Source organism: Scyliorhinus canicula, chromosome 10, assembly GCF_902713615.1.
Source record: "Scyliorhinus canicula chromosome 10, sScyCan1.1, whole genome shotgun sequence".
Taxonomy (NCBI): domain Eukaryota; kingdom Metazoa; phylum Chordata; class Chondrichthyes; order Carcharhiniformes; family Scyliorhinidae; genus Scyliorhinus; species Scyliorhinus canicula.
Window position 1 is genome coordinate 20,705,073 of NC_052155.1, and position 24,801 is coordinate 20,729,873.

General features: G+C 49.9%; 1 protein-coding gene across 1 annotated transcript in view; it reads left to right on the plus strand.

The window, feature by feature from the left end:
* The window catches only part of LOC119972907 (piezo-type mechanosensitive ion channel component 2-like), a 1,374,210-nt gene that overhangs the window by 1,174,753 nt on the left and 174,656 nt on the right, over positions 1 to 24,801 (plus strand). The window contains 1 exon segment of the mRNA XM_038810453.1: positions 24,034 to 24,192. Coding sequence (XP_038666381.1) covers positions 24,034 to 24,192 — 159 coding nt within the window.

Here is a 24,801-nt window from a genome sequence, read left to right on the forward strand (position 1 = left end):
TTTGGGAATCAAGAGCAGGTGGTTTACGACGCCAAAAAAGTTTACTTGTGTGGGATATGTTTAGGTCACATCGAGTGGATTCTGTTGTGAAAGCTGTTCGCGAATCGAACACCGATATTGCAATCGCTCCAGCTGGCTTGACTAGCGTCGTTCAGCCACTTGACGTATCCATTAATAAGCCATTTAAAGACAATATAAGAAAGAAATGGAATGACTGGATGATGGAAGGAGAGAAATCATTTACGAAGGGAGGGAATATGAAGGCTCCGGATTTGCCTCTACTGTGTTTGTGGGTAAAAGAAGCATGGGCTGAGCTAGAAGGAGATTTGATTGTTAAAGCATTTAAAAAATGTGGAATAGCAAATGCTTTGGATGGAAGTGAAGATGATGCTTTATTCGAAGATGCAGGAGAAGAGGATGAAAATATTGAAGACCTGGAAGATGATCAGTATGACGACTGCCTCGATGAAGAAGAATTCCAAGCTTTATTTGATGATGACACTGATAACAATGAAAGCGAATTTGAAGGATTTTAGTTTACCTGTAATAGTTTGTTTTAATAGTGTTTTTATTTTATTAAATGTTAATTAACCTACATATTTATTCCTGTTTTATATTTCATTATGTCTAAAAATAAATATAATAGTTTCATTAACTACTGGGTACTATTGGACTTACCATAAATGGATACGGTCTGCCTGACAGCCTAACAGCCTAATCTTGGCCAGCAGTTCACACCCACAAATTGTGTATCTCGCATATCATGCGACCCCCCAAATTTAGGTTACAAATTAGGTTTTCAAAAGTCGCATGATACACGAGTATATACGGGTATATATATATACACGTATACATGCCTCAGTATTTATTTAACTAAAAAAAAGGGGGAGATGTCATGATATCCACTCATGTATATAATGAGACGCAGACAGGCAGTGATTGACATATAGGATGACCAGTCAGCATACAACACAGTACAGCCAATCACCGGACAGGACACTACCACTATAAAGCCAGAGGGCACTAGGTTTCCCGCTCTCTCAGGACCGAGCTACTGAGACAGTCAGGGTCCACGAGCTAGCAAGTGCAAACACCATGCGGTAGCTAGTAAGTCTGGTCAGGCTACTACAAGGTCACCAGTCAGAACAGTATAGTGTCGACCCACAGCTGAATATGTATAGCAGTTCGATAGTTGAATAAAACAGTGTTGGATCTTGTCCAGTATTAGACATCTGTTTCTAACTTCCCTGCATCGAATGCAGTCCACATCGAACCAACCTGCCGAAAACACATCACGGGGGTAGTTCCCTACCTGCTGGCTCCACCCAGTAGGCGGAGTATAAATATGTGTGCTCCCTATACAGCAGCCATTTCACCAGCTGCTGTAGGAGGCCACATATCTTAGTGTATTAAAACCTCGATTGTATCCAACTCTCACCTTTGTGCAATTGATCGTGCATCAATTCTTATTATGCTGCTTAATTTCATTTCTCTTTGGGTTCTGTATGTATTGTTTTGCACTATGTTTGGGATCGTTGCTTCGTTTTGTTTGCGAGTTAACTTTCTTCTTCATGGGGGATGGTGGGTGGAATTTTCTTCTTTTGTGTTTTTTGGGGATTATGATGTTTTGCTTATGTATGCTCAAGCAGAGGGGAGGGAGATCAGTGGGGGGTAGGGTGCTTGACACCATGGGCTACCAGGCTAGCTGGGCGGGCTAGCTCACAGAAGCGCAGGTGGGGGGGGGCGAGCAGGTAATCAGTTTGTTGAGGGTGGTTGGGATTGTTATTTTGTTATGTGGGGGTTTGATCTGCTGACAGAGGAGGGACTGGTGCTCGGAGACAAATTAGGGGTTGATGACAGTGGGCATCCGAGGGTGGGCCTGAGGAGGCGCGGGACGTGGCTGGAGGCTGGCCTAAGAAGGGTTATGGTTGATCGGCAGGGTGGGGAGGGGGGGGGGGGCGGAGTGCCTCCCCAACCAGGCTGATCGCATGAAATGTGAGAGGGCTGAATGGGCCGGTCAAGAGTGCCTGCGTGTTTGCGCATTTGAAGAGTTCGAAGGCGTATGTGGCAATTCTACAGGAGACACACCTGAGGGAGGTGGATCAGACGAGGCTGAGGAAAGGTTGTGGATCAGTAGGTATTCCATTTTGGGCTAGACTCTAAAACTGAGGGGTGGGGGGGGGGGGGGGTAGCGATCTTGATCAATAAACGGGTGTCATTTGAGGTAGGGAGTATAGTGCCGGATTTGGGGGAAGTGTTGGATAGTGTAGACTTGAGAGATGAACAGTCACTTCCAACACTGATGAAGGTTCAACTCAATTTTATTAACTACTTCTAACTAACTAACACACGATGACTGTAGGCTAATTGATGCTAACTTAAACTAGAGACCTAAGCCTTGTCCGAACCAGTTGATTCTCTCAGCACGTGTTGTAAGTCTGCTGGGCTGAATGAGTTCTTGTTACACTCAGAGGCAGCACCCAGAATGAGCAGGAACCGTGGTGCCCTCTGCCTTTATAGTGTGTGTATTCTAACTGGTGATTGGCTGCGGTGTTTGTACATGTTGATTGGTCCCTGTGTGTGTCCATCAGTGTGTGTCAGCACCATGATATCCTGGTGTATATTATGACACCCCCCTTTTATAAAAATTGTTGATATAGGCATGTGATAATAAATAGTGTGGGTGTGTGGAGAATGTACCTAGCTATGTGTGAGGTGCAAAGACATATGTACAAAGCTATATACAGGGAACAAGACTAATCACAGAGGAAGGTGCCTGGTGCAGATGACTACCATGAACTGGGGTAGGTGGGACCTCTACAAACAGGATGGTCTTCACCTGAACCAGAGGGGTACCAATATCCTGGGGGGGAGATTTGCTAGTGCTCTTCGGGGGGGTTTAAACTAATTCAGCAGGGGGATGGGAACATAAATTGTAGTCCCAGTGTACAGGATGTTGAGAGTAGTGAGGTCAGGGATAGGGTTAAAAGTTCGAAAGAGGGCACCGGCAAGCAGGACGCTGGTTTGAAGTGTGTCTACTTCAACGCCAGGAGCATCCGGAATAAGGTGGGTGAGCTTGCAGCATGGGTTGGTACCTGGGATCTCGATTATGTGGCGATTTCGGAGACATGGGTAGAGCAGGGACAGGAATGGTTGTTGCAGGTTCCAGGATTTAGATGTTTCTGTACGAACAGAGAAGATGGTAAAAGAGGGGGGGGTGTGGCATTGTTAATCAAGGAAAGTATTACGGCGGTAGAAAGGACACTTGAGGACTCGTCTACTGAGGCAGTATGGGCCGAGGTTAGGAACAGGAGAGGAGAGGTCACCCTGTTGGGAGTTGTCTATAGACCTCCGAATAGTTCCAGAGATGTAGAGGAAAGGATTGCAAAGATGATTCTTGACAGGAGCGAGAGTAACAGGATAGTTGTTATGGGGGACTTTAACTTTCCAAATATTGACTGGAAATACTATAGTTCGAGTACTATTGATGGGTCAGTTTTTGTGCAGTGTGTGCAGGAGGGTTTTCTGACACAGTATGTAGACAGGCCAACAAGGGGCGAGGCCACATTGGATTTGGTACTGGGCAATGAACCCGGCCAGGTGTTAGATTTAGATGTAGGTGAGCACTTTGGTGATAGTGATCACAACTCGGTTATGTTTACTTTAGCAATGGGCAGGAATAGGTATATACCGCAAGGCAAGAATTATAGCTGGGGGAAAGGCAATTATGATGCTATTCGGCAAGATTTAGGATGTATAGGATGGGGAAGGAAACTGCAGGGGATGGGTACAATCGAAATGTGGAGCTTTTTCAAGGAACAGCTACTGCGTGTCCTTGATAAGTATGTACCTGTCAGGCAGGGAGGAAGTTGTCGAGCAAGGGAACCGTGGTTTACTAAGGAAGTTGAAGCACTTGTCAAGAGGAAGAAGAAGGCTTATGTTAGGATGAGACATGAAGGCTCAGTTAGGGCACTTGAGAGTTACAAGTTAGCCAGGAAGGACCTAAAGGGAGAGTTAAGAAGAGCGAGGAGAGGACACGAAAAGTCGTTGGCGGATAGGATCAAAGAAAACCCCAAGGCTTTCTATAGGTATATCAGGAACAAAAGAATGACTAGAGTAGGATTAGGGCCAATCAAGGATAGTAGTGGAAAGTTGTGTGTGGAATCAGAGGAGATAGGGGAAGCATTAAATGGATATTTTTTGTCAGTGTTTACACTGGAGAAAGACAATGTTGTCGAGGAGAACACTCAGGTTCAGTCGACCAGGCTAGATGGAATTGAGGTTCAAAAGGAGGAGGTGTTAGCAATTTTAGAAAATGTCAAAATAGATAAGTCCCCTGGGCCAGATGGGATTTATCCTAGGATTCTCTGGGAAGCCAGGGAGGAGATTGCAGAGCCTTTGTCCTTGATCTTTATGTCGTCTTTGTCGACAGGAATAGTGCCGGAAGACTGGAGGATAGTAAATGTTGTCCCCTTGTTCAAGAAGGGGAGTAGAGACAACCCTGGTAATTATAGACCTGTGAGCCTTACTTCGGTTGTGGGTAAAATGTTGGAAAAGGTTATAAGAGATAGGGTTTATAATCATCTTGAAAAGAACAAGTTGATTAGCGATACTCAACACGGTTTTGTGAAGGGTAGGTCATGTCTCACAAACCTTATTGAGTTTTTTGAGAAGGTGACCAAACAGGTGGATCAGGGTAAAGCTGTTGATGTGGTGTATATGGATTTCAGTAAGGCGTTTGATAAGGTTCCCCACGGTAGGCTATTGCAGAAAATAAGGAAGTATTAGGGGCCTCACGGTAGCATGGTGGTTAGCATCAATGCTTCACAGCTCCAGGGTCCCAGGTTCGATTCCCGGCTGGGTCACTGTCTGTGTGGAGTCTGCACGTCCTCCCCGTGTGTGCGTGGGTTTCCTCAGGGTGCTCCGGTTTCCTCCCACAGTCCAAAGATGTGCGGGTTAGGTGGATTGGCCATGCTAAATTGCCCGTAGTGTAAGGTTAATGGGGGCATTGTTGGGTTATGGGTATACGGGTTACGTGGGTTTAAGTAGGGTGATCATTGTTTGGCACAACATCGAGGGCCGAAGGGCCTGTTCTGTGCTGTACTGTTCTATGTTCTATGTTATGGAATTGAAGGTGATTTAGCGGTTTGGATCAGTAATTGGCTAGCTGAAAGAAGACAGAGGGTGGTGGTTGATGGCAAATGTTCATCCTGGAGTTCAGTTACTAGTGGTGTACCGCAAGGATCTGTTTTGGGGCCACTGCTGTTTGTCATTTTTATAAATGACCTGGAAGAGGGTGTAGAAGGATGGCAGATGGCAGATGATGGCAGAAGGATTTGCAGATGACACGAAGGTCGGTGGAGTTGTGGATAGTGCTGAAGGATGTTATAGGATACAGAGGGACATAGATAAGCGGCAGAGCTGGGCTGAGAGGTGGCAGATGGAGTTTAATGCGGAAAAGTGTGAGGTGGTTCACTTTGGAAGGAGTAACAGGAATGCAGAGTACTGGGCTAATGGCAAGATTCTTGGTAGTGTAGATGAACAGAGAGATCTCGGCATCCAGGTACATAAATCCCTGAAAGTATCCCTGAAGGTTAATAGGGCTGTTAAGAAGGCATATGGTGTGCTAGCCTTTATAAGCAGGGGGATTGAGTTTCAGAGCCACAAGGTCATGCTGCAGCTGTACATAACTCTGGTGCGGCCACACCTGGAGTACTGCGTGCAGTTCTGGTCACCACATTATAGGAAGGATGTGGAAGCTTTGGAAAGGGTTCAGAGGAGATTTACTAGGATGTTGCCTGGTATGGAGGGAAGGTCTTACGAGGAAAGGCTCAGGGAATTGAGGTTGTTTTCGTTAGAGAGGAGAAGGCTGAAAGGTGACTTAATAGAGACATATAAGATAGTCAGAGGGTTAGATAGGGTGGACAGTGAGAGTCATTTTCCTCGGATGGTGATGACCAACACGAGGGGACATAGCTTTAAATTGAGGGGTGATAGATATAGGACAGATGTCAGAGGCAGTTCCTTTACTCAGAGAGTAGTAGGGGTGTGGAGCGCCCTGCCTGCAATTGTAGTAGACTCGCCAACTTTAAGGGCATTTAAGTGGTCACTGGTTAGACATATGGATGAAAATGGAATAGTGTAGGTCAGATAGGCTTCAGATGGCTTCACAGGTCGGCGCACCATCGAGGGCCGAAGGGCCCGTACTGCGCTGTAGTGTTCTATGTTCTATGGAACAACCAACAAATCTATTTACAAATCACTGGATAACGAATGCAACAATAAAGGATATAGGAAAAGAAAACATTTCAGAGAGTCCACATGTGTACAGAGTTCATAAGTTCAGTCTCTGAGGTGGGCGATGAACTCTGGTTCACCGCCTCCAGGGTGGGGCAATGGCTGGCGCCTCAGGAGCCGGGAGGGCTGCAGCACTGTCAGGGGCAGGCAGAGTGACCGGAAGCGCCACACAGTCCATGGCGGGATCAGTAGAAGAAATGGTCGGCGGATCCCGTGACGACCTTGGAACCAGGCGAAGAGCACGTCTGTTGCGGCGCTGAGTGGATCCATCTGGTAAGCGGACCAGGAAGGAGCGGGGGTGCCACCTGCAATAGAATGACAGCAGGCGCAGACCAGCCACCATTCGGGGGGGTGGATGCGAACCTTGTCATGTGGATGGATGTCGGGAAGGTCAGCAGCCCGTGAGTCGTAGGAAGTTTTCTGCTGCAGTTGAGACATGTACATGCGGTGAAGCATGGGGACATAATCGAGGTTGGGAGCAAGAATTGATGGCACCGTCGTTCTGAGGGTGCGGTTCATTAGCAGCTGAGCAGGTGACAGGCCGGTGGAGAGCGGGGAGGAGCGATAGGCCAGCAGAGCAAGATGGAAATCTGAGCCGGCGTCGGCGGCCTTGCTGAGGAGCCGTTTAACGATGTGGACCCCCTTTTCCGCCTTCCCATTGGATTCGGGGTATAGGGGACTGGACATAACGTGTTCGAAGTTGTAGTGTCGGGCGAAGACGGCCCATTCCTGGCTCACGAAACAGGGGCCATTGTCTGACATGACCGTCAGTGGAATGCCATGTCAGGCAAATGTCTCTTTACAAGCCCTGATCGCAGCCGAGGATGTGAGATCGTGCAGCCTGATGACCTCCGGGTAACTGGAGAAGTAATCGATGATAATGATGATTACGTAGTCCCTGCCCAATGCATGGAACAAGTCGATGCCCACTTTGGTCCAAGGCGATGTGACGAGGTAGAGCAGTTGAGCACCACATTGGCGATGTCATCATTGATGCCCGGCCAGTAGACGGCTTCTGTAGCCCTGCGGCGGCACTTCTCGATTCCTAAATGGCCTTCATGGAGTTGCTCCAACACTAGCTGGCGCATGCTTTGTGGGACGACGATGCGATCCAATTTCAGGAGCACCCCGTCAACAACCGCCAGGTCATCGCGGACGTTGTAAAATTACGGGCATTGGCCCTTGAGCCACCTGTCTGACATCCGGCGCATCACCCGCTGCAGAAGTGGATCAGCCGCTGTCTCACGGCGAATTTGCATCAGTCGTGCATCTGTAGCTGGCAAAAGGGAGGCTTCAAACTGAACGTGAGCAGCTATTTGGCAAATGAAGCCGTCATGATCACATGGAGTTGTGACCGACCTTGAGAGGGCATCGGCAATGGCAAGGTCCTTGCCAGGGGTATAGATCAGTTGAAAGTCGTACCTGCGCAGCTTGAGTAGTATACGCTGGAGGCGAGGCGTCATGTCATTCAAGTCCTTTTTGATAATATTTACAAGGGGGCGGTGGACGGTTTCAACCGTGAACTGCAGAAGTCCATAGACGTAGTCGTGGAACTTCACGGCTCCAGTGAGAAGACCGAGACACTCTTTCTCAATTTGCGCATAGCGCTGCTCTGTGGGAATCATCGCCCGCGACGCATACACAACGGGGGCCCATGACGAGGCCTCATCTCGTTGCAGGAGCACGGCATCAATCCCCGACTGACTGGCATCAGTAGAGATTTTGGTCTCTTTGGTCGGGTCGAAAATAGCCAACACTGGGGCCGTGGAAAGCTTGGCCTTCAGCTCCTGCCATTCACGCTCGTGAGCAGGGAGCCATCGGAAATCTGTGGTTTTGCGAATCAGGTCTTTTGAGGGCTGTGGTGTGTGAGGCGAAATTCGTGCTGAACTTCCCGAGGAAATTCACCATACCCAGGAACCGGAGGACCACTTTCTTGTCCTCGGGCGTCTTCATCGACGTGATTGCTGCAATCTTGTCCTCGTCCAGATGCACCCCCTGGTGGGAGATGTGATCCCCCAGAAACTTCATACTCGACTGGCCGAAGGAGCATTTGGCCCTATTGACACGGAGGCCGTGTTCATGGATGTGCCTGAAAACACGCTGAAGGCGGGCAATGTGTTCCTGCGGGGTGGTTGACCAGATAATAATGTCTTTGACATATATCCGGACGCCGTCGATCCCCTCCATCATCTGCTCCATGATCCGATGGAAAACTTTGGACGCAGAGATGATGCCGAATGGCATCCGGTTGTAGCAGAACCTGCCAAAGGGTGTGTTGAACGTACACAGCTTCCTGCTTGACTCATCTAGTTGGATCTGCCCGAAACCCTTCAAGGCATCCAGTTTTGAGAATAGTTTGGCGTGGGCCATCTCGGACGTGAGCTCCTCACGTTTCAGAATCGGGTAGTGCTCCCGCATGATATTCTCATTCAGATCTTTAGGATCAATACAGATCCGCAGCTCGCCGGACGGCTTCTTGATGCAGACCATGGAGCTTACCCAGTCTGTGGGTTCCGTGACCCTAGAAATTACTCCTTGGTCCTGGAGGTCCTGGAGCTGTTGCTTGAGGCGGTCCTTGAGGGGCGCTGGGACTCTGCGAGGTGCGTAAACGACAGGCGTGGCGTTGGGCTTGAGTAAGATTTTGTACGTGCAGGGGAGTGTGCCCATGCCTTCGAAAACATCATGGTATTGCTGGATGATGGAGTCGAGTTGCGCCCTGAAGTCTGTCAGAGGATGCAGACACATCGTTTGAAGAGAGTGTACTCTCTGCACTAAGTGGCACAGCTTGCCTGCCTGCGCACCAAGCAAGGAGGCTTTTGAGGCAGCAACAATCTTGAACGGGAGAATGGCTGTTTGAGCACGATGTGTCACCTCAAGGCGGCAGGAGCACCTGGCGGCGATGGCATTGCCATTGTAGTCCAGCAATTTACGCGCAGATGGCAGGACAGCAGGCTGTACGCAGAGTTTGCGAAAATCAGACGACGCAATGTGATTGGCAGAAGCGCCAGTGTCCAGGCAGAACCTGACAGGGGACCGGTTGACCATAGGGTGGCACACCACTCATCATCCTGGCTGACGCTGTGGACGTGGACATGTTCAGTGCCATGCTTGGGGGACATCCTGTTCATGGTAACGACGCCGATTTGGAACGGGACCTGTGGGTCATTGCAGGCACAGTCGGAATCAAGGTCGAGAGTAGGTTCATTGATGGCAGGCTGGATAGCCCTGACGTCTCTGTGGGGCTGGGTGGACCTTCGAAAAATGGCAGGCATGGAAGATCTGCACATTGCAGCGTAGTGGCCTCATTTGCCACACTGCAGGCAACGTCTGGACTTCGTGGGACTTTGCTGCTTTAAGTGGGCGGAGCCGCAGTTGCCGCACGCCGGAGCGTCGGGACGTTCGTCACGCGCGGGGCGATCCAGCGTAGCGCGCACCTGTGTGAAGTGGTCCATGACGTCAGCACGCTCGCTGCGTGTAAGCGCGGGACTCCGCAAAAAGCGCGCAAAATGGCCACCATCGTTCAGATCCAGAGCCTGAAAAGATTTAATCATTTGGACCCGTTCTGCCTCGTAAGGGGCTTGCCGCGCCGTTTCAGCAGCCTGGATGCAGGAGTAGCGCGTGGAGGCATGTTCATGAAGTACACAGGTCTCAATGGCCGTGGAGAGAGTGAGCTGCTTTACTTTTAGTAGCTGCTGGCACAGGGGCTCAGATTGAACACCAAAAACAATCTGGCCACGGGGTGGACCCGTAGTTGCAGGACTGCGCAAGGACGCGGAGGTGGGTAATGAAGGACTGGAAAGGCTTGTCCTTACCCTGAATTCGCTGCTGAAACATGTATCTCTCGAAGCTCTCGTTGACCTCGACCGTGCAGTGGCTGTCGAACTTCAAAATTATGGTCTTGAACTTCGATTTGTCCTCCCCCTCATCGTAGGTGAGCGAGTTGTAAATGTGCAGAGCGTGGTCACCGGCTGTGAAGAGGAAGAGAGCAATCTTCCGTGCGTCCGAGGCAGCTTCCAGGTCCCTGGCTTCAAGGTACAGCTGGAAGCGCTGTTTGAAAAGTTTCCAGTTCGAGCCCAGATTCCCTGCAATGCGGAGAGGCGGCGGTGGGCGATCGGAGTCCATTCTGTAGGATGGCACGAGACTGGTGGAAAGCAGATCACTGAAAGGTAGGTCTCAGAAGTGCGAGCATCCCTCAACTCCTGGTATCATGAAGTGTTGGCTAGTGTAGACTTGAGAGATGAACAGACACTTCCAACACTGATGAAGGTTCAACTCAATTTTATTAACTACTTCTAACTAACTAACACACGATGACTGTAGGCTAATTGATGCTAACTTAAACTAGAGACCTAAGCCTTGTCCGAACCAGTTGATTCTCTCAGCACATGTTGTAAGTCTGTGCTGGGCTGGATGAGTTCTTGTTACACTCAGAGGCAGCACCCAGAATGAGCGGGAACCGTGGTGCCCTCTGCCTTTATAGTGTGTGTATTCTAACTGGTGATTGGCTGCGGTATTTGTACATGTTGATTGGTCCCTGTGTGTGTCCATCAGTGTGTGTCTGCACCATGATATACTGGTGTATATTATGACAGGGGGTAGGTACGTTATGGTGAGTGGAAAACTGGAGAGGATGCTGGTGTTATTAGTGAATATCTATCACCAAACTGGCGCGACATGGAGTTGATGGGGCGGGTGTTGGGGAGGATCCCGGACTTGGACTCACATAGGCTGATCATGGGGGAGGCGACTTTAATATGGTTATAGATCCGATGTTGGATCTGTTGAGTTCAAGGACAGGGAGGGTGAAGGAACTAAAGGGATTTATGGAACAGATGGGGGGGGGTAGATCCGTGGAGGTTCGGACTACAAGACCGAAGAAGTTTTCTTTATCTCCCATGTACACAAAGTGTACTCCCGGATTGATTTTTTTCGTTTTGATCAGGACTTTGCTGGCAGGGGTGGTGGGTGTCGAATATTCGGAGATTGTTGTGACAGACCATGCCCCGCACTTTGTGGAATTATGGCTGAGCAAGGAGGGGGGTCAGTGCCCGCAATGGAGATTAGATGTAGGACTGATGGCGGATGAGGAGTTGTGCGGGCGGGTGAGAGAGGCCATCCAGAATTATTTGGAGATAAATGACACAGGGGAGGTTTCGGCAGCAACGGTAAGGGAGGCACTGAAGGGGGAGCTGAAGAGGGCTCATAGGGAGCAGATGGAGTGGGCAGAGATGGATAGTCTGATTAGGGAGGTCCTTCAGTGGATATAAGGTACTCGGAAGCCCCGGAAGCGGAGTTGTTGAAGGAGCGGCAGAAGCTTCAGATGGAGTTTGGTCTGATAGCCACAGGGAAGGCACTGGGGCAGTTGAGGAAGGCGAGGGGGGTGGTATATGAGTATGGGGAGAATGCCAGTAGGATGCTAGCACACCAGCTCAGGAAAGCGAAGGCAGCCGAGGAGATGGGAAGAGTGAAGGATAGAGGGGGGAACACGATTTTGGACCCAGCAGGGATGAACGGGGTGTTCACGGAATTTTACAGTCAGCTGAATAATTCAGAGCCCCCAGGATGAGGCAATTCTTGGAGGGTTTGGAGTTTCAGAAGGTGGAGGAAGGGTTGGTGGAAGGGCTGAGAGCCCCGATCTTGATTGTGGAAGTAGTGGAGAGATTGGAGGCCATGCAGTCGGACAAAGCCCTGGGATCGGACAGATACCCAGTGTAATTTTATAGGCTGTTTTCTGGGGTGCTGAGTCTGCTGCTGGTTAGGGCATTTAATGAGGCTCGAGAGCGAGGTGTTCTTCCCCCAGCAATATCAGAGGCTGCGATCTCATTGATCCTGAAGCGGGAGCAGGAGCCAGAACAATGCGGGTCATACAGACCAATCTCCCTGCTAAATGTTGACGCCAAATTGCTGGCCAAGAGTTTGGCCTCAAGAATATAGGATTGTGTTCAGGGGTGATAGGGGAGGACCAGACAGGATTTGTTAAAAGCAAATTACTGTGGATGCTGGAATCTGAAACCAAAAAGAAAATGCTGGAAAACCTCAGCAGGACGGTAGCATGGTGGTCAGCATAAATGCTTCACAGCTCCAGGGTCCCAGGTTCGATTCCCGGCTGGGTCACTGTCTGTGTGGAGTCTGCAGTCCTCCCCGTGTGTGTGTGGGTTTCCTCCGGGTGCACCGGTTTCCTCCCACAGTCCAAAGATGTGTGGGTTAGGTGGATTGGCCATGCTAAATTGCCCTTAGTGTCCTAAAAAGTAAGGTTGGGGGGGTTGGGGGGTTGGGGGGTTGGGTTGCGGGTGTGGGGCGGATTTGTGGGTTTGAGTAGGGTGATCATTGCTCGGCACAACATTGAGGGCCGAAGGGCCTGTTCTGTGCTGTACTGTTCTATGTAATATTGTGGGTAGCACGGTAGCATGGTGGTTAGCATAAATGCTTCACAGCTCCAGGGTCCCAGGTTCGATTCCCGGCTGGGTCACTGTCTGTGTGGAGTCTGCACGTCCTCCCCGTGTGTGCGTGGGTTTCCTCCGGGTGCTCCGGTTTCCTCCCACAGTCCAAAGATGTGCAGGTTAGGTGGATTGGCCATGCTAAATTGCCCGTAGCGTCCTAAAAAGTAAGGTTAAAGCGGGGGGGGGGGTTGTTGGGTTTCGGGTATAGGGTGGATACGTGGGTTTGAGTAGGGTGATCATTGCTCGGCACAACATCGAGGGCCGAAGGGCCTGTTCTGTGCTGTACTGTTCTATGTTCTATGTTCTAGGTCTGGCAGCATCTGTAGGGAGAGAAAAGTGCAAACGTTTCGAGTCCAATGATTCTTTGTCAAAAGCGGGATTTGTAAAAGGTCGGCAGTTAACGGCTAACATTAGAAGGCTCTTGAATGTCATCAGGATGCCCTCCGAGGGGAGGGAGGTGGAGGTCGTGGTCACTATGGATGCAGAGAGGGCCTTCGACTGTGTGGCGTGGAAGTATTTGTGGGAGGTCCTGGGGCGGTTTGGGTTTGGGCAGGGTTTTGTAGACTGGGTCCGGATGCTGTACCAGGCGCTGGTGGCAAGTACCTTGTTTCGCACACAATCTTCTTATTTGCTGATGAAGTCTGTGACAGTGGAGGCACACTTGTTTTGGTTTGCCGCTGAGTTCTTGAATATGGATCAATCCATTGACTGCAAGCAATCGCATAGGAGATCTTCTGTTGCCTTGGACCAGCATTGCACGATCTTCTTAACCAGATTCTCCCGCTTACGTTTCTGCTTGTATGCCGGGAGAAGGAACACCATCTTGTTGTCCAATTTTCCGAAGTGTGGTCGGGAGATGGATCGGTAGGCACCCTTGATGTTTGTGTAGCAGTGGTCAAGGATGTTGGTGCCCTTGGTGGGACAGGAGGTGTGTTGGTGGAATTTTGGCACCGACACTCTTGTGGTTGGCCTGGTTGAAGTCCACGGCCATGATGAACAAGGCCTCCAGGTATTCTGTTTCATTATTATTTATAGCGGTGTACAATTCACCAAGATCCTTTTTCACTTCGGCTGTGTTGGAATGTAGACCACCATGATGACGGCAGAAGTGAACTCCTGTGAAAGGTAGTACCGGCGGCACTTCACAGTCAGGTATTCCAGGTCCGGGGAGCAGTAGTTCGGCAGGGTCGCCACGTCCGAGCACCAGGAGGAGTTGATGAGGAGGCAAACCACTCCACTCTGCGCTTTGCCCGATGGTGTCATGCAGTCCATCCAGTGTATTTAGAAGCCGCCAGGTTGTATGGCACAGTCCGGTCAGGCAGGGGTGAGCCATGTCTCCATGAAACATAGCACACAGCAGTCTCTTACTTCCCTCTGAGAGTAAATTCGTTTTTGATTTTCGACAAAGTTGTTTATTATTCTGCGAGCCACACTCACTCTGGACAAATATTTTGCTCCTTTACCAGAAGGATTTCCATGCTCTTTGCCTTGTATTCCATGACATCTTTGTCATTTAATTTCTCCTTGCCTCAACCCTATCCCAGATCTTTCCCTTTGTTCTTCTTTTGCTGCCCCCCATCATCAGCATAAAGCCAATTATATTTCCACCTTTCTTCAGTCCTCGAAACGCAAAATGTTGGCCGCGAATTAACCACTGTGGATTTGCGCCGGTTAAATGGCGGGAAAGGCCAAAGGATTACGCCTAACTATGGCGAGCTTATCATTAACCCTCATTTGCATTGATTTCAATCTTAATAGCGAGATTGAAGTCAAATGCGATGGCCTCTCGGGAATTATCAGCTCACCAATGAGAAATCACGCAGGCGTTGTTTAGTACTCCTTTTTTAACATGTTGAGTTGGCGCAATGTCTGTTGAGGGAAACTGAGGAGATGAGTCGCCATTTTCAGCATGCAGCTCAAGGGCACTGGAGATGCTACCCCAGTCCTCGGAGTTGGGGATGGGGGACCCTTCAAGGGGTTTGGACTTGGTCGGAGTTTGAAGCTTTCCAGGTCGGTGGTCGCCCCTGGGCCGGGAGAGGGGTTGCTGAGGGGCTTTTCGTCTGTGAAGCCTTCAAGCCACCTTTATACATTGGGGATACCCATAACAGGACCAACTCGAGCTGCTGCCTGTCTGTCTGTCTGACAAACACGTCCAGGACAAAGCCCTGCTCTTGGTTCTATGCTGAACGGCACTTTAACTGCCTTTGACTCTGAGCAGCCTCTAGCTTCGCAGCCGAAGGCTATTGCTAATGAAGAATGGGTCATTTTAGTTATGAAAGCACTTCACAGCTTCATGTGGACACACATGCCATGTCTCAGACGTTGATTATTGCATCGTATTTCAATGAAACTTTGAATTCTTGAAGCGTCAGCACCCTAGTCATCATCCACCAATCAAAACATTAAAAAGCTTGGTTTCAGCACTGGGGATGCCCTCATGATCACAGTGTAAATGTGTGAATCAGGAGAGGCAGGGGTCTGGAGTCTACGGGCTTCTGCTGTGTCGGGGGTGAGTGTGCAGACCAAAGTTTTCAACTGGCTCGCTGGATGGTGGGACAAGTAAAGTGAGCGAGGCTTGGAGGATTTGAGGCTCCCAGGATAGAAGCCCTAACTGATTTTCGGTTTCTCTCATTCTCCAATTCCTTACAGATATATTGCTGGTGCTGTCGGTTCTGCAGAGGCTTACCTCACGGTGCTGGTGGCATTCGAGGCAAGCAGACACCGGAGAAGGTGGCAGCAGTGTCACTGCAGACTGGAGGTGGCACCCCATGGAGGAGAAGGACACCAGCTCCTGGTGGTTTGTTTGAAGGTCACCGTAGTCCTCCTTTATGCAACCAGTTCATTCCAGGGCTCGAGTGCGGACCTGTGTGGCATTTCACGAGCTACAGCCCACAAGTGCGTCTTGGACCTGCATGCCCGGCATCAAATGTGAGCTGGGCCAAGCCCATCAAGATGCCTGGGCTGCAGGATTTTCCTCCATCACCTGGATGCCCCAGGTCCAGGAGGTAATTGATGGCACACATGTCGCCTTGCGTGTACCAGGGCATCAGGGAGTGCCTTTCATTAACAGAAAGGGGTATCACTCCCTGAATGTTCAACTCGTGTGCAACCACCACCTCCGGATCGTGCACATGTGTGCACTCTTCCTAGGGAATGTGCATGACAGCCAACACCTGGGACACTCCGATATCCCCTGCATCTTCAAGGATAACCCCAGGATGATGGGTTGGCTCTTGGGGGATAAAAGGTATCTGCTGAGGTCCTGGCTGATGATGCCAGTGCGGAGGCAGGAGACCCAGATGGGTCGCAAATTATTTTGTCGGAAATTAAAAGATTTCTGATGCAATGTTCAACTATCTGAGAAGATGATGAGTTGAAACTTTACGTGAAGCACAGGGATGAGTTAGGGGTACAGGATGCATGCATACTGTGGAAGTCAAGAGTAGTCATTCCATCCCCTGGTAATTCACAAGTCATGTAGGAAATTCATGAGGGCCACCCATGTGCTTCTCAAATAAAAAGTCTTGCCAGGTCATATGTTTGGTGGCCTAATATGGATATGGATCTTGGAGAACAAGGTGAAATCCTGGTTGGCATGTCAGATGAACCAGAAGATGGTGCCATATGCACAACTCCATGACCGATAGGCCGTGGCCCAGACTGAATGTGGACTTTGCGGGACCTTTCATGAAACACATGTTTTTGGTTGTCATAGATTTGCATTCTAAATGTTTGAAAGCACATATCATGAGTAATATATTACAGATGTGACAATTGAGAAGCTATGTCAATTTTTTTCAACTCCTGATCCACCAGGTTTGCTTGTGTTGTAAAACTAAACGACATTTACAAGAAAATTATTTCAAGAATTCATGCAAAAGAATGGTATCTGCCATATTGTACTGCGCTGTTTCAACCAGCGTCGAATGGTTTGGCGGAGCGAGCGGTTCAAACTCTGAAGGAGGATTTGAAGAGAATGGCAGGCGTAACTTTGAGTACAGAGCTCTCAAGATTTTTATTCCGCGACCATATCACACCATAGTTGACCACAAAGTTCTCTCCAACGGAATTGTTGTCAGGTAGAAGGCCAAAATCTCATCTGAATTTGTTTCATTCAGATCTCAAAGCAAAAGGAGACAAGAGAAACAAAAGGAGGGACACAACTTCATGCCAAAGAATTTGTATGTTACCCCGTGTCTGCGTGAGTTTCCTCCAGTTGCTCCGGATTCCCACAATCCAAAGATGTGCGGGTTAGGTGGATTGGCCATGCTAAATTGCCCTTTAATGTCCAGGGATGAGCAGGTTAGGTTATGGGATTACGCAGATAGGTAGGGGTAGACACTTGTAGATGGGCAGAGTGCTCTTTCGAAGGGTCGGTGCAGACTCGATGGCCCAAATGACCCCGTTCTGCACTGTCAGGATTGTATGATTCTATGAAAGACCAGGCAGTTCAAAGCAGATGATCAGGGCCGGGATTCTCCCCTACCCGGTGGGGCGGGGGGTCCCGGCGAATTCTCCGCTCCTTTAGGGGCCAAGCCGTCACATTGAGGGGCTAGGCTCGCGCCGGAGTGGTTTCCACTCCGCCGGCTGGCGTAAACAGCCTTTGGCGCCACGCCAGCCGGGACCAAAAGGACTTCGCCGGCCGGCGTAAGTCCGCGCATGCGCCGGAGCGTCAGCGACTGCTGACGTCATACCGGCGCATGCGCAGGGGAGGGGGTCTCTTCTGCCCCTGCCATGGTGAAGACCATGGCGGGGGCAGAAGAAAAAGAGCGCCCCCATGGCACAGGCCCGCCCGCCGATCGGCGGGCTTCAATCACGGGCCAGGCCACCGAGGGGGCACCCCCCGGGGTCAGATCACCCCGCGCCCCCCCCCCAGGACCCCAGAGCCCGCCCGCGCCGCTAATCCCGCCGGTGGGAAAGGCCTGTCAGCGGCAGGCCTTCGCGGGCCGGAGAATCGTCGTGGGGGGCCCGCCGACTGGCATGGCGCGATTCCCGCCCCCGCCGAATCTCGGGGGGCGGAGAATTCGGGACACGGCGGGGGCGGGAGAATTCCGCCCCAGGTATACATTAGGAACTTTAGTGATAACCAGAGGTGGTTACGGGAATTTTAAACCAAAGTGGTCCGGTATCTTTGGTTGTGGGACTGCAACATGGAAGAGTCGTTCGCAGACACAAAGACCATATTCATTTACTTTATGACTCAGAGTCAGGAAACGTTCTCGAGTCAGCAACCGTTACAAATAACATGGTAAACAGTAATGCGTTCATCAGGAAATGGTTCCTGTTTTTTCAGGGTTTCCTGTTGACTCTGCTGGATGAGTGGAAGAGGGACATTCATGTTCAGATTCTCAAACTACTCCTTCACATACATTTCCCGGTCCAGCATTATAAGATTCACCAGCGGTATTGCATAGGTCGCAACACAACCGCAAAACTCCTGACAGACTTTTGTTTAATTAAGACATTACTTGTATTGTATTACAGCCATGATGGGGGTATTGAAATTTAAGGGGGGAGAAGTATTACTGAGTGTCATTTTGATTACAGAGTATTATTATCAGTCTCCTCCTATGTAATTGTTTTACCGGCATCTGTTGAAGGTACTGAGCATGTACGAGCTTTGGGAAGATATTTGCAGTCTGCAAGGAGTGTTCTGTAAGCAAGACCTGTTTTATTCCTGCTCCTATTTTCATAGCTATTACTGTTATTATAAAACTTTGTCATTTCTTTTAAATAACGCATTTGACTACCTCCTTTGTGGTCTCCCATTACCATAAGAAGAAAATACCGTTGATGGTGGAAATCTGAAAAATCTTGGGCCGATCATTTAGGACTGAGATGAGGAGAAATTCTCACTCCAGGGGTTGTGAATCTCTGAAATTCTCGATCCGAGATGTTTGCAGATGCTCCATCATTGGATTTGTTTAAGGCTGAGATAGACAATTTTTTTGTCTCTTGGAATCAAGGGACAGAGGTAGTGGGTGGTGATGTGACCATCAATTCACACGAGACGGAGAGGACATCAATGACATTAAGAAAGTACGCATTGCGGTCAGTGGAGGGGAGGAGGCCTTTGAAATCGATGCTGAGACGCTCAAAGGGCCGGGATGCCTTCACCAGGTGGGCCTTGTCTGGTCGATAGAAGTGCAGCTTACACTCCACGCAGACTTGGCAGTCCCTGGTCATGGCCCTGACCTCCTCGGTGGAGTAGGCCAGGCTGCGGGCCTTGATGAAGTGGAGAAGCCGGGTGACCCCCGGGTGACAGAGGTCATTGTGGATGGCCCGGAGTCGGTCAACTTGCCTGCTGGTTCATGTGTCGCGGGACAGGGCATCTGGGGGCTCGTTGAGCTTCCCCGGACGATACACAATATCGTCATTATAGGTGGGGAGTTCGATCCTCCACCTCAAGATTTTATCATTCTTGATCTTGCCCCGCTGTGTGTTGTTGAACATAAAGGCAACCAACCATTGATCGGTGATGAGGGTGAACCTCCTACCAGCCAGGTAGTGCCTCCAATGAGGCACAGCTTCCATATTGGCTTGAGCTTCCTTTTCGACCGAGGAGTGACGAATCTCGGAGGCGTTGAGAGTACGGGAAAAAAAGGCCACGGGCCTGCCTGCCTGGTTAAGGGTAGTGGCCAGGGTGACATCTGACGCGTCGCTCTCCACCTGAAAGGGGATGGATTCGTCCACAGTGGGGATCACGGCTTTGGTAATGTCTGCCTTGATGCGGCTGAAGTACAGGCTGGCCTCAGTCATCAGGGGTAAGATGGTGGCTTTGATGTGGGCGGGCTTTGTCCGCATAGTTGGGGTCCCACTGGGCATAATATGAAAAGAACCCGATGCATCTTTTCAGGGCGTTGGGGCAATGGGGAAGGGGGAGTTGCAGTAGGGGGCGCATACGGTCGGGGTCGGGCCCCAGAACTCCGTTTTCCATGATATAGCTGAGGATGGCCAGTCGGGTTGTGCGGAAAATGCATTTATCCTTGTTGTAGGTGAGATTGAGGGCTTGGGCGGTTTGGAGGAACTTCTGAAGGTTAGCGTTGTGGTCCTGCTGAACATGACCGCAGGTGGTGATGTTATCCAAGTACGGGAACGTGGCCCGCAGCCCGTACTGGTCCACCATTCGGTCCATCGTTCTTTGGAAGACTGAGACCCCGTTGGTGACACCGAAGGGGACCCGGAGGAAATGGAAGAGGCAGCCGTCTGCCTCAAAGGCCGTGTAGTGGCGGTCTTCCAGGCAGATTGGAAGCTGGTGGTATACGGACTTCAGATCTACCATGGATAAAACCCGGTAGTGTGCAATCTGATTCGCCATGATTCACCGCGATATGGGGAAGGGGATATGCATCGAGTTGCATATACACTGATTTATGGTTTGGCTGTAGTCTACAACCATCCAGTTCTTTTCCCCGGTACTGACGACCACCCCTTGGGCTCGCCAGGGGCTATTACTGGCCTCGATGATCCCCTCCCTCAAGAGCCGCTGGACCTCTGACTTGACTAAAGTCCTGTCCTGGGCACTGTACTGTCTGCTCATGGTGGTGACGGGTTTACAGTCGGTGGTGAGGTTCGTGAAGAGCAGGGGAGGGGCCACCTTAAGGGTTGCAAGGCTACATACTGTGAGAGAGGGTACGGGTCCGCCGAACTTCAAGGTCAGGCTCCTGAGATTGCACTGGAAGTCCAGTCCTAATAGGAGAGGAGCGCAAAGATGGGGGAGGACATAGAGTTTAAAATTGGCATATCCGCACCCTGTATCGTGAGGTTTGCGACACAGTACCCCTGGATCTGCAACGAATGTGATCCGGAAGCAAGGAAGATTGTTTGGGATGCGGGGGAAATCTGGAGAGAGCAGCGCCTTACCGTGTCTGGATGTATGAAGCTCTCCGTACTCCCAGAGTCAAACTGACAGGACGTTTCGTGTCCATTGGCCCAGACGGTCATCATCGAGTTCTTGAGATCCTTGGGCCGTGACTGATCGAAGGAGACAGCACCGAGCTGCGGGTAGCCGACGTGGTCGGAGGTAGCGGTGTGGTCCCAAGATGGCGGCCCCCGTCGGTCGCGCGTGTCGGGCAGCGTTTGAGATGGCAGCCCCCGTCGGCTGCACGTGTCAGGCGGCGTTGACGATGGCAGCCAAGATGGCGGCTCCCATGACTCGCACTTGTCGGGTAGGGTTAAAGATGGCGGCCCCCATGGGTAGCACAAGGCGGATGACGGGTCAGAAGGGGGCGGTACCGTCAGGCACGCAGCCACGCTGCGGGGTCTGCGGGCCTGTGAGTTGGGCCTGTGATTTAGGAGCTCTGGGTCGGGCCAAGCAGACTTTGGCAAAATGTCCTTTCTTGCCGCAGCCGCTGCAGGTCGCGTTCCGGTCCAGGCAACACTGCCTGGGGTGTTGGTTCTGACCATAGAAATAGCAGGCCGGCCCCCAGGGTTGGGTGGGCAGCCGCGCGGCACAGGCCTGGGACACCCTCTGGTCGGGTGTCCACGAGGGAATCGCGTGGTCGGAGGGGAAAGCGTTTAAGCTCTGGAAAGCTACTTCTAAGGAGGTGGATAGTTTTACCGTCTCTTCTAGGTCGAGGGCGCCCTTTTTGAGCAGGCACTGTCTGACATAGTTGGATCGGACTCCAGCTACATAAGTGTCCCGGGATGGCGAGTTCCATGTGCTGCGAGACCGTGACGTCCTTATAATTGCAGTTTCGAGCGAGTGCCCTCAGGTTGTGTAGGTATTCCTCCAGTGATTTTCCCGGGGCGTTGGCGACAAGTGGTGAGGAGATGCCGCGCGAACACTTCGTTCACCGGCCTCACATAAAGTCTTTTCAGGATCGCGACCGCGTCTGCGTACGTGGTCGCTTCCTCTCTTAGTACGGAGATTCTGTGGCTCACCCGGGCGTGGAGGAGACTCAGCTTCTGTTCCTCGGTGACGACGAGCGAGGAGAAGGCGGCGAGGTAGGCCTCAAAACAGAGGAGCCAGTGCAAAAAGATCCCCTTGGCTTTGGCTGCCTGTGGGTCGAGTTCCAGTCGGTCAGGTTTGAGGGCTGCTTCCCTTGTGATATCTTAGCGTATTAAATTGATGCGATCATCAATTCACACAAGACGGAGAGTAGAAGTGAACAGTGGTTTTAATACGTTAGATCTGTGCCTGCCTGCTCTGTATTGAGAGCCGCCTACAGGCTTACAGGTTTATATACCACCCCTGAGGGGGCGGAGCCACAGGCATAGCCCACAAGGGCATCAACATCGTACAACACAGTCCAGTGGTGAATTCTAATAGCATACGTTCACCACAGGTGGAACTGCTGCTGGATGACTGGGGATTCTTTTAACACAGCGCCAGATTCAAACTGATATTGGGAAAGGGAAAATGTGTACCACAGAAATTGCTTGATCTTTGTGGACAATATGCGTAGAGATCAGCCCTCATGCTGTTGCTTCATGGCTGACTGCAAAATCAAATTTTATTGTGTTTTTATCCATTTTGTTTAGACATGTGAAGTTATTTGAGAGGCATTTGTGAGGAACTGATGTAACAGAAATAAGGCTAGAGAGAAGGTAACACTCTGGATAGAATTTTACATGGCCTCAAACTATCAGCTAGGTCCTACATGCAGGAGGTGGTGGGATTAAGGGCCGTATCTGCGCACCAGCATGAGGTTGCAGATAGTTCATTAAGATCCAGTTGCGTCCACGTAGTGGGCCGAGCACTTCTCCAGGCCCACGTGATTCTCCGATCCTCTGGCTCAGGAATCAAGTGGGCAAGAGTTACTATTGGTCCTGACAACTGTGGCCGCGAAGTGGTGGACCTTGCAGTGGGCCAAGCGTGTAACTCCTTAAGGGAGTTGCCCCCAAAGTCCATCCGAGGGCTACCCTCCACACCCCCCACAATGGGTGACCAGCCGACTCTGCCCCCACCAGACCTCCGCAGAGACACCCTAAGTGAGGAGACCCCCCAGAGACCCCTTGAATAAGAAGACCACCCTAAAGACCCCTCACTAAAGAAACCCCCAAAATAAAGAGATCCACCAATAGACCCCCTAAATAAAGAAAGCCCCAAAATAAAGAGACCATCCACACAGAGCCCTCAAGTAAAGATACCCCTGTGAGGAAGCCCTAGAGAAAAGAGACCCCAGTCTGGAAGCAGCTGTCAGAAAAGAGTGGCACAATGGTTCGTACTGCAGCCTCTCACGCGGGGACCTGGGTTTGATTCCGACCTTTGGTGACTGTCTGTGTGGAGTATGCACATTCTCCCCATGCCTTTGTGGATTTCTTCCGGGTGCTCCAGTTTCCTCCCACATTCAAAAGGTGTGCAGGTGAGGTGGATGGGGCGTACTAAATTTCCCCTTGGTGTCCAAAGGTTAAGTGGGGTTATAGGGATAGAGTGAAGGATTGTTCCTGGGTAGGTTGCTTTTTCGGAGGGTTGGTGCAGACTCGATGGCTGAGTTGCCTCCTTCTGCACTATAGGGATTCTATGATTCTATGAAAAGAGACATCTGTCAGGAAGCTAGAGAGTTCAGACAGAGGCAGTGAAAAACATTCCTGTTGTAACACTCACCTGGGCAATACACCTGCTGGCTCAGAGACAGGAAGGACCACATGTCAATTCCTGGAAAGAGAAAACCAGACTGCTGTATTCAATCCCCTTCATATCCTTGAGCTGCAAGCCATTCATTCATTTCCCTTGCTAGGCTGTGATTGACAACTTCCACACACACACACAGCTGTCATCTTTGCTCCATTCATCTTCCTTCATGCTTGAGTAACTTTGGAGTGCTCTAACTGCAATGTTTATAAATATCCAATACTCCAAACAGAGTTAAGTGCTGTCAATTTCTATCTGACCACTTCAAAATCACTCCAGTGTGAAGGGAGGTGATTGGAAAGCATTTAACTCTACTTGAAGGGGTTAATGTTTATGAACATTGTGGTTAGAGCACTTCATAGTTACTCAGGCACTTGGGTGAGGGGGGACCCAGAAAATCTGGAGATTGGGTGGCTGAATTGCAATGCAAGGGAATGGTACTGGGAATGGTGGGCAGCCGCTGGACCTTGCTATGGGGCCACCCACTCAAAGTGGCTTTAACCAAATGGATCTCTCAAACCAATGGTAAACAGTCTTTTCCATAAACCTCCTTTTGTTCAGGTATACCTTTTCTCTTTCAAATTATCACAAAGGACATACAGCCCAGACATACATGCGCATCAACAGAATCTTGGAGATTCTTTTAAATCTTTTGTGCCTGCAGTTGTTTTGTGCACTTTTGTCTAATTTCTATGTCATTTTAACTTTTTGTACTGCTAGCTGCTACACTGAAGCTACCATGCTGTACTCACGGCAATCAACTCTAGATGATATAGATGATATTCCTAAAACAAGTGAGCGTGCTCGACCTAGGCTTCGTAAAATGTACAGCGTTGATATGTCCTCCTCATCGGTTGAAAGTTGCAGTATAGTGTCAAGGTGCCTTATTCATGCATGCTTAATTTCAATAATTAATCAAGTATATTTATTCTTTACATATATAATATATATGTGTTTGTATAATGTATGCTAGCATGATTCCTACTTTGAAATACAGGTTTCTACTTTGCAAAATGTCAAAACACTACAAGTTACTTAGATAATATAAACTTAATGTTAGAAAATGGTTATTAGTGATGCTGAAGTAATGTTCCCAAATCCTACTTTATTCAGCTCTACATCAACCTTTCTGTGTACTTAACATGCAGGCTACAGTTAGCATTGCAGAGAATTACACAAGAGTCTGGATTCAACCCAACTGGGTGTGTCGGTGTTCAGACAACACACAAGCCACGTCCTATTCTAAATCCCTCTTCCCAACCTGCTCCATATTCATCTATTCCTTCTACTTCAAATATGGGATCAAGCCTCCCATCAAACACATCAATACTAATTGCCTCAGCCACTTCATATGGCAGTTAATTCCACTTTCTTGTGTGAAGAATGTTTTCCTACATTCGTTATTTAATTAAATCAACTATCTTCTATGTATTCTCTTGTTCTGGACTCCCCCGGAAGTTGAACCAATTTCTCCATATCCTTAATATC